The 10,348-nt window shown below is 42.0% G+C and overlaps 2 protein-coding genes across 8 annotated transcripts; one reads left to right on the top strand and one right to left on the bottom strand.

The window, feature by feature from the left end:
* Positions 1–278: 278 nt before the first annotated feature.
* Positions 279–5,573, top strand: Sh3beta (SH3 domain binding glutamate rich protein Sh3beta). Of its 7 annotated transcripts, none has more exons than XM_070215882.1 (5): positions 279–326; positions 418–661; positions 1,895–2,329; positions 3,405–3,482; positions 3,699–4,822. In XM_070215882.1, the coding sequence occupies exons 2-5, from the start codon at positions 617–619 to the stop codon at positions 4,566–4,568; spliced, it is 1,428 nt and encodes a 475-aa protein (XP_070071983.1). In that variant the 5' UTR covers positions 279–326; positions 418–616; the 3' UTR covers positions 4,569–4,822. The 7 variants fall into 7 exon arrangements, with proteins under 7 accessions (XP_070071983.1, XP_070071984.1, XP_070071982.1 ...); XM_070215883.1 differs by having other exon boundaries at positions 279–661; positions 3,699–3,858; positions 3,895–4,821; XM_070215881.1 differs by having other exon boundaries at positions 279–661.
* Sec63 (translocation protein Sec63) lies at positions 5,477–10,085 on the bottom strand. Its single transcript, XM_017153994.3, has 4 exons — positions 9,644–10,085; positions 7,749–8,458; positions 6,422–7,682; positions 5,477–5,992 (listed from the first exon to the last, which is right to left on the bottom strand). The coding sequence occupies exons 1-4, from the start codon at positions 9,765–9,767 to the stop codon at positions 5,814–5,816; spliced, it is 2,274 nt and encodes a 757-aa protein (XP_017009483.2). The 5' UTR covers positions 9,768–10,085; the 3' UTR covers positions 5,477–5,813.
* Positions 10,086–10,348: the final 263 nt, after the last annotated feature.

Here is a 10,348-nt window from a genome sequence, read left to right as displayed (position 1 = left end):
CAATTGACCACGATGCTCGCGGAAGAATACCAAAAAATACTTTTTATTGTACTGGAAATAAAGTTGGGGTATTCTGTCAAACGGATGAATTTTCGGGTTCTTTTATTTGTTGTCAAATGTTCCATACAAATAAAATTTTAAAAAATGTATTATTCATTAATATTATTATTTCACAATATTTACTTTTAAATTTATATATATAAATTGTAGTTCTGAGAATACTTTGTAATGGTATATTTGTAGTATTTTTAAAAAAGTATATTTTGCCATACCGGATAGTATTCTAGGGCCGTCAGTTAGCGGGCACACTATTCGATTCAACTAAAGTAGGAAATAATTTCCACTCCTGATAAATATCAAATAATTTTGCACTTTTATAAGCGTCGCCAGCTCACTTTTCTATCCGCGTCTTCGCAGTTTTTACAGCCAATAAATCGAACGACCTTGCCCAGTGCGTGTGCCTTCGTCACCAGTGAAAACATTACGTAGGGGTAACGGAAGAAAGCAGGAAAAGAAAAGATCTAAAAATATTTTTAATCGCCGTGAAAGTAGCCAGCGGATTTTAGTCGCAAAATATCATTTAATTAGAGCTCCGAGGACATAAATAACTGCGAAAATGGTCTTGAAAGTCTACGTCAGCGGCATGTCCGGCAACAAGGAGGTGAGTTTGTGGGCGTGGCGGGTTTCAAACCGAAGATAGTGTCATGTTATTGGAATGTTTGGCCCTGTTATTAGCAGCAAACAGAGAAGGAAAAAATAAAAGAACAAAACCAAAGTGGTGACGAATGCATTGCAAATTCTATTTCTTCTGCTGCGTTTCTGCCTGTCTGTATGTCTGTGCGTCTGTTGGCGATGATGTAGTGTGTGGTATGTAAGTTTGTGTGTACAGTCAAAGAAAAACAAGTGGGTATTTTCGTGAGTGCCTGTGTGCGACTCTTGGTGGTGGCAAGAAGCAGCACAAACATACATTTCATTGCCCATATAAGCTTATTCCACTGTGAACTGTAAATTGTTCATGGAAGAGAGAGATTTCCATTGATCGCAGTTGCGTGGGTTGCGTATGTGTGTGTGTGTTTGCATGCGTGAGTGTGATTCACTCACCTTTTTCCCCTCCCCTTCCCTCTCTTTTGCCTCCTTTGTTCAATTAGCAAAGTCTCTCCTCTCCCAATAAGAACAAAAACATAACGGTCATTGTGCGGGTCACAATGCTTTTGTTTTTGTGCTGACAACACTCTTAAAAAAAAGAGTGAAGGAAATCAAAGGAAGAGACAGCTCCTTATCGCAAGTTAATTACCAGAGTGCAACAAACCATTTTAATGGGGGGCTTTATCATATCGCTGTTCTTGGGTTGTTTGTATGTCTTCATGGTGTGGGAGTGGGCTTTGCGTGTGCTTGTGAGCGAGCGTTTGGGCTTGCCGGTAACATTTTACTACCGATAAGTCATCGCTGTAATTAACAGTGTTGGCCAACAGCTTTAAAAGTGGTTACACTGAACATAATTTTGTTTAAATTTGTTTACAAATATTAGTAATTAATTAAAAAGCTTAGTTCCTGAGTTTCAATTTTTATTATGTTTTCACTAAAATTTTGTTTTAAATATTTGGTTTTTTTTATTTCAATATTATATTTATAAATTATAATATTTACAATAAATTCAAGTTACAGACATATATTTTTTTCAAGATTGAAAATAATGATCTTTTAGCCGGTAAAAGGATCAAAATGAGTCAGCTTTACCTGCTGATTTGTATAAATAAATAGGTTTCTTAAGGTTTAGAAACCATGGGTTCTATTTTTTACTAAATGTTAAATTTAACCAACTTGCTTAAAAGTTATTTTTATATTTATTACTCAGTACCTATATTTTAACCGCACAATCACTAATTTTTTGCAGGTCAAGAAGCGCCAGCAGCGCGTTCTGATGATCCTGGACAGCAAGAACATCAAGTACGACACGGTGGACATCACGGAGCCCGGCAAGGAATCCGAGAAGGAGCTGATGCAGAACAAATCGACGAGCAGCGGCGGAACGGTCAGCGACCCAGAGCCCCGCCATCCGCTTCCTCCCCAGCTCTTCAACGACGAGGAGTACTGCGGCGACTACGACGCCTTCGACATGGCCAACGAGATCGACACACTGGAGGTGTTCCTCAAACTGGTCTCCGCCGATACCACGGCGGTTAGTACCGCCCAAATCGAACTGAAGCAGGAGAACGGCGAGGCCAAGAAGGAGGAGGCCGAGGCGGAGGAGAAGAAACCAGAGGAGGAGGAGAAGAAGCCAGAGGGCGGCGATGGCGATGCCAAGGACGAGGCTGCGGAGAAGGCCGAGGTTTGAGCTTGAGCTATTTTCACGTATTTTCCGTTAACTGTTACGACGCAACAAACGATCGATGTCAGCACTCATCTGGCAGCAAAGCAATAGAATTAACAGCAACATCTTGGAACTAAAGGCCCAAAGTTAACAGCAGCTATAACCCGTAATGTTATCTAACAGCACAGACACTACCAACTCTCTATTTCTATATTTATAACCCTTGCCTTGCCTCCGATTTCTACGCCTATAAGGTTCGGGGGAATTGGAATTATTTGTTGGGTTTTTTCCCTCTTTCGATTATTTTTATAGGAAAGAATTTTTTAACCTTGAGATTTCTTATATTTTAATGAAAATTTATAACCTAAGACTAAAAGAAATTTTATCATTTTATCAGTGCCAATTTCCCCAACTTTTATATGTCTAGAAATTGGAAGCCCATTTTCTTATCGTGTTTAACTTTTTAACGAATTCATCATGACGACTGCGGTTCTTAAGCTAAGATTACGAGCGTATTTAAGCGAGGGCGATCGATTGTGTTAACCCCCGGAGGAAAAGACAATTTTAATCAAAATATTTATATTCATTAACTTACATCCAACACCTTTGTATGTACCATTTATACACACCTGTAAGGACTCTGAAAACACGCCAGCACTTAAGCCTAAGTTGGATTAGTGTAGAGAGCTGAATATTTTTAATGCAGCCGTTATGTTAATGCTAAAACATAAAAATGCGCTGCCCCTGTAATAAAAGGAAATATATTTGTATTAACTAAAAAATCATAACCAACAGCAAGCTTGTTTTTCTAACACTAGATAACACACTTAAACTTTAACACCACAGCATTAACTCAACAGCAAAGCTAACGAAAAGAAATGCACACTAAACAGCAAAGAAAAATTTTTAATGAGGTTTTAAAAAGTCGGTCCTTAGGTGCAATGAACATGTTCTGGAAAAACAGTATCAAGAAATCGCAAATTTATATCTTGATCATCGATTTTCTTGAGCATTTTTGTCGTCCTAACACTGAACTTTATAAAACTTTTCTGTGATCTTCATACATTACTAATGATTGCGTGATTCTTCAAAGAACGAAGACGAGGACGGCGAGGACAAAAAGAAAACAGAGGCCGAAGGTGAAGATGGATCCGAAAATACTGAAGAAAAGGTAATAGATCGATAGATAGTGCATGAAAAATCCATAACACTAGAGTTGTAGAGCTTGTAGAAGCTAAAAATGCATGATTTTGCACTACAGTAGCCCAGCAAATGTAGAGATCCCATTGATCTGATCTTGTATACACAATTTCCAACTTCCTTACCCAAAAAACACATCAACAACCCACAAACATTCGCACGACCCACAATCCTACCACCCATAAAGACTGAAACCGCAGAGGGAGATGATACCAAAGAGGAAGTTGATACAGATAAACCGGAGGATGTTGATGCAGATGAATCCAAGGAAGATAATACAGATGAATCCAAGGAAGATAGTACTGCAGCAAAAACCGAGGGAGATGATACCAAAGATAAAACCGAAGGTGATGAGGGGGATGATACCAAAGATAAACCCGAAGAAGATGATGCAGAAAAATCAGAGGAAGTTGATACCAAAGAAAAAACCGAAGGTGATGAAGATGATACCAAAGATAAACCCGAGGAAGATGATACCAAAGATAAACCCGAGGAAGATGATTCCAAAGATAAGCCCGAGGAAGATGATACAGAAAAATCCGAGGAAGATGATAACAAAGACAAAACGGAAGGTGATAAGGGAGATGATACCAAAGATGAAACCGAAGAAGTTAGTACTGAAAAATCAGATGAAGAAGAGACTAAAGATAAATCCGAAGATGATGCCGAAGATAATACCGAGGATAAACCCGAGGGAGATGGTGAAGTAGTTGATGATACCAATAAGGAAGTTGATACGGATAAGCCGGAGGAAGCTGATACAGAAAAATCCAAGGAAGATGATTCAAAAGTAGAAACCGATGATAAAGAAGGTGAAGATGATACCGAAGATAAACCCGATGAAGTTAAAACAGAAGATTCTCTGGGAGATAAGGTCGAAGAAGAAACTGAAGAGAAATCAGAGGAAGAAAGTACCAAAGAAACTACCGAAGAAGAGCAGAAAGAATCCACCGAGGCAGAGGCCCCTGAAGAAACGGCGGCAGAGGACACGCCCGAAAATGAAGAAAGTAAACCGGCTGAGGAGAATTCTTCTTCAGAAGAAAGCGAAGAGGAATAACCGCTGACTACCAAAATCGATTAAACGACCTGCACACACTGACATCATAAACACCAATGCACAAACACACACTCGCACATAAAAACGCACATTTAGCCAAATAATACCGAAAAAGTTTTGTAAATAGAAACAAGAACCCACTAATAACGAATTTGGTGACGGGTAACGAAACCTAGATTAAGGCTTTATGTGACTTTAATTTATAATTTTCCCCCTTTTCACTCAATAAATTACGCGCTCCTGTCTACAACAACAACAAAAGAAGTTAACAGCGACAACAACAGCAGCGGCGGTTAAGGCCTCCACTTCAGATTCCCAATCGGAACTCTTATTGGACAGCGAGCGGGCAGCGGCTGCGCAGTAGACGTCGACGTCAACGCAGGACGATGGCTTTATTCATTTAATTAAAATCTATTACTTTTAAAAATTATTCGGGCTTGTTACAAGTTTCAGTCTTTTTTAGTGTTTTTTTTTTTAATTTTTAAAAGTTTAGGTTTTATTTAATCGAAATTATTTAAAATTAAATCCGTTTAATTGTCTTAGCAATGAAAACAAAAAACAAAAATGTTTACTTTATTATAAATTTAATTTTCGCTTGGACTGAAAACTTAAAATAGTTTCAAAACTAAAAACAATTACATTTGATAAAAGGTTTACAATAATTGAAGAAAACGATGAACTAAAAAATCGGTGAAAAACATCTATAACAAATTACATAATACTTGTTAGATAAAATAAATAACTTTAAATGATTTAAATTAAAGTTATTGTGATGCTACTTATAAAATTATAATATAATTTAATGGATGTGACGTTAAAATTCTATAAATTCAAGTTGATTTATCATTGAAATTCGTGAAAACCCTAACAAGCCCGAATACTTTTTTGACCAAACAACAAAAGAGTAGTAATATCAATAGACGTTTGTATTTACGTGTCTCACTTTTAGTTCTTGTATCCAAATAATTAAATATACAGTACATTATAATTATGTTTAGTACAGTACACGGTAAAATGAAGTTATAGTTATTTACGCACTAGTTCGGGGTCTTTTCCATTACAAAACTAGTAAAAATGCGAAGGAAGGGTCGCATTGGTTGATGGGCCTCCTCCGCCACGCGAAACTCATTTACTAAAAGGAAAACAAAGAGGCTTTTCTTCCGTCCCATAGAAATAGAGAGGAGGTTGAGGTTGATTGGGGGTTCGGGAGGGACGTCCATCGGTCTGTCCATCTAGAATCTAGATCTAGTCGCTGTCCTCCTCGTCGGACGTGTCTGTGGTGTAGTCGCTCAGGTTCTCCTGCTGGTCGTTGTGCTCCGGCTCCGATTCGCTCAGGTCCCACTGGGGATGGTCTGTCGGTGGTGCGGGCGCCTTCTGCACGTCCAGTTTCAGCTCCTGCTGCTGGTCCATGCCCAAATAGGAGTCTGAAAGTTCAGTGTAATTAGTAATTTTCTCACTAATACGCCTTAAGCCATTTGAATTAGAGCCCTGCATGAATGGATTCAATGAATTATTTTGAATTTTTTGTTTTATATGAATTAATTAGAACTTTGAGTTTAATAGAATTGAATGAATGAGTGGCATGAATTCCGAAAACGGCTATTTCTTTTGAAGAAGAATGGGCCATAATTTTGTGATTAAATCTGCATGAATTTTATTTTCTAAGCAGTTAGCATTGATTCGTTAAAAATTTTTAAAAAATTTATAAAAATTATTCATTTATTCATTCAATTCGAAATGAATTAGAAAAACATTCAATGAATTAAATAAATCAGAAATTTCATGGCATACTTATGATAAAGCAAAAATTGAGTGTTTCACGCAGGGCTCTAATTTAAATCAAAGAAACTCACCCGATCTCAGGCACACGGTGAACGTGTAGACACCGGGCCAGCGTGGCGCGGTGAACTTGAGCTGGATCTCCTCCTTCTCGACCAGATTGGTCACGTGATAGGGCGCCGTCAGCAGGGTGCGCGACTTGCGGTCGCAGATGTAGGTCCACCAGTACTCCTGCTTCTCCTCGGGGAAGTAGGGGCAGTGGACGGTGTGCGACAGCCGGGACTTGCCCTCGAGGCGCTCCCGCTTGTTAAGCTTAGCCTGCAGTCGCTCCCACTCCTCGTCATCGTCGTCGTCCAGCGAGGAGTTGTTCTTGCCCTTCTCCTCGTCCTCGCTGCCACTGCCCACAGCCGATTCCACGTCGCTGCCCTCGGCATTTCCGCCCTCCGATTCGGCATCCGAGTTGCCCGCCGCCGCAGCTTGATCTTCGGTAGCAGTCGTGGTCGTGGTCGTAGCCACCTTAGCCGGCACCTTCTTCTGATTGTTCTTCTGATTCGCGGCTGGTTTCTTGCCACCCTTTCCCTTGCCTCCCTTGCGTGGTTTTGCCCAGGCGGAGGCCTTCTTCGCAGGCAAAGCAGCAGCGGCAGCTTCATCATCGTCACCGGCAGCCTCTTCGGTGGCCTGCTCATCCTTGATGCCCTGCTTTTCGGGCACCTTGGTGTCCCCGAACAGTGACTTCATATCCTTGCGCTCCAGCGTTACGGTGACCGTAACTATGGCCCCGGCGGTCACCACATTGGTGTTCTCATCGTCGATAACCTCGCAGCGAATGGAGAAGTCGATCAGGGGCATCTTGCCCAGCACTTTCATGGTGTTCTCGTACTCAAAGTCCGACAAATTCTTCAGCAGCTGGCGGCTCTCCTCCGGCTTAAGCTGGGCGAATTGCTGCAGGTTCTTGACGTGCCGCTTCTTGTTCATGAAGTACAGATGGTCCTCGGTGAGGTGCGGTAGCTGCAGCAGCGGCGACTTGAACTCCCACAGTCCTTGGATAATCATCGGCGACATCTTCATGCAGTTCTCGATCGTTTCGATGCTGGGCAGGCGGGGCACACGTCGTGCATAGGCCATCATGACCAGCTGATGGACGCAGGAGATCATCTCTTGAACGAGATAGGGGCACTTCTTCACCACAAACTGGCGGTCACGCTCCAGGGTCTCCGGATTGAGGGGCATGCGACTGAGATGGGCATGCAGGATGGCGCGGGCCTTGATGGAGTACATGCGGCACAGCGGATGCTCCTTGCACTTCTCATTCAGGTTGGGTAGCTGCCGAATGAGCTGTAGGGGAAAAAGGGTTAATTAGTTAGTAATTTTTCGGGGGGAAAGATCAGAGAATCCACTTACCGCCGGCACCTCATCGTTGTCCGACTGCCGCTCCTGCACTTGCGAGTTGTGTCGCTTGTCAAACTCCAAACTGGCCGCCAGCACCATAAGTGCCCGCTTGAGCAGCATGTGCGGCGTCTTGTGGATGAAATAGAAGTACATCTGGGTGGTGTCCAGCAGCACCTTGTCGCCGCTGAAGCGAATGGATCGATACCACCAAACGCCCACCGCCGAGGGCATGGCCACCATGAAGACCAGGCCATACAGACCCAGAACCCAAACGCTGTTCTCCTTCTCCACGATCCACGAGGGCAGAGCGATGCCAAAGGACATGGCACCCGGTCCATCGGGATTTCCGTACTTTTCGTAGTTCTCCTTGGCCACATCGTCGGTCAGCGCCTGATAGGCCTTGCTCAGCATCATGAAGGACTTCTCGTCACCCGTCTCCTTGTCCGGATGCAGAACCTTGGAGAGCCGGTAGTAGGCCTTCTTAATCTCCGCCTGCGACGAGGTGGGCGGCACATTCAGGATCTCGAAGGGATCGAAGCTGGCCATCTCGTAGTCGAACTGCGAGACGCGGTACGTGAGAAAGAGCAGCAGGGCCCAACCCAGTACGATGGTCAGCTTGATGGTCCATGATGTGAGAGCCCTGTACGGCTCGGCATTGGCCAGAATGGTCTTCTTTTTGAGGCAGTCCGGGCACTGGCATTCTTCCTTTAGCTTGCCATTATCTGCAGGTATACGAAAATTTTATTAATAAAAGGGTGCTTTGGAATTTCTGATATTATTTAAGGATTATGTAGAATATAAAATAAATTGTTATTAAATTGTTGAAGGTATCTTGTAACTTCCTGAACCAAAAGAACATTAAATTCTGTTAGGGTTTAAATTAATATCAATTTAGTTTTAAAATCACTTACATCTGTAGGTTATAAGTATAACACCTTTTTTTCATTAAGTCCCTAATATTTTTTAATAATTATTTTTGTGATAGTTCTTAGGGATATTCCCCTGGCGTGCACAATATGCTCTCTATAAAATTTGGAACCGCCTTTAAGGGAAGTACAAGATCGATTATGTAGAATTTAAGAAATTGTTAGAGCAGAAGTCTTGGTTTGATTTGTTCCTGAACCCAAATACCATTAAATTATGTTAAGGTTTAAATTTATATAAATTTAGTTTTAAAATCACTATCTGTAGGTTATAAAATCTTTTTTTTAATTAAACCTCCAAAATTCTTTAAAATATTATTTTAGAGATATTTCTACGGGATTTTACCCTGACGTGTACCATATACTCTCTAAACATTTTTAAAACGACTTCAAGCGAAAAACAAACTCCGCATAACATTAAAGATCAAGAGATTATTATTAACCTACTAAATATTCATTTACCGGGAATGCCAGCATTACAGAAATGAAAATCTCGGGAGAGAGAAAATCTGAGAGCGATGCAGATTACTCAGTACGTGTGTTTGTGCAAAGTACACACGTTTACAATCGCTTCAAGATCGCGGACAAGTCAAAGGTAACTTGTTTTCGATCACGACCAGCGATCACGGTGATTGACGCGTTATCGCGACTTTTGCGGCGCATGAACGCGCGTGGAGTTTACATACAAAGATGTAGAGTGCGCTGTCCCAATTGGGAAATGAAGAGAGCTCGACTGGCGACTTGCGGTAATCGCAGCTTTCACCCATACGAAGACGCTGAGCTGACGTTGTTAGAATAACTTATTGGAACGTGTCCATTTGCGGCGGAAAGAGAGAGTGCGAGGGAGAGGGGTAATCTCACATGCAAGTCTATGTCTTACTGGCACTCTCACACACACCCACGCACAGCTGCAGGTGGAATACAAAAAAAAAAAAAAAAGAGCGGAGAGAGTGCGATTAAAATCGGCTGGGCAGCGGCACTAACCTTCTTTCTTTTTACGTGGCCAATAGTAAATGGTGGTCGGTATCAATATTAGCGCCAAGAACGATAACACAAAGTAGTAGAATGTTCCGCCGCTCTCATCGTACTGGAACTTTTGACCCGCCATCTCCGAAGGCGACTATATATATATCTTGTATTTTGTCTGGCTCTGCCACTGGCCTTTCCTTTCCGCTTTCCCTTGCACTTTTCCTCTGGCAGCTCCAGCTGATGTTGCTGTCGCAGTGGAGTTATCGCTTCAAACGCTGCTCCCCGTGGATTTTCGATCACCGGGCGGCGAACTGCGGGGGCGGGCGGTCGCAGGGGGGCGGGAGCTGTTGCTGCTGCGAGACTTCGCGAGATTTGCACGCTGCGAATTTAAAAAACTCTGTATTTACACCGACGCATGAGACTGACACGTAGGGTTGTTTGGCTCGTGCTGGAACCGATAGGCGGAACTGGAAGCGGAGCCGGTTCGATTGCACGGCTATCGATTGGCAGGTGGCCACTTTTAATAATTAGGATTGCCAGGTTTCGTAAATTTGCAAAATTTATCAGATTTTCAATTGAATGTTTTACAAAATAATACAACTTTTTACTTGATATTTATAGATTACTAAAAATCTGCAATAAAGGGTGTCTACATACATTTTAGCAGCAACTGTTAAAGCTAGAAAAGTGCTAGTGAAATCACTTTATTAAATTATTGGC

This window comes from Drosophila takahashii, chromosome 3L, assembly GCF_030179915.1.
Source record: "Drosophila takahashii strain IR98-3 E-12201 chromosome 3L, DtakHiC1v2, whole genome shotgun sequence".
NCBI lineage: Eukaryota > Metazoa > Arthropoda > Insecta > Diptera > Drosophilidae > Drosophila > Drosophila takahashii.
This window is presented reverse-complemented; position numbering and strand designations above follow the sequence as displayed.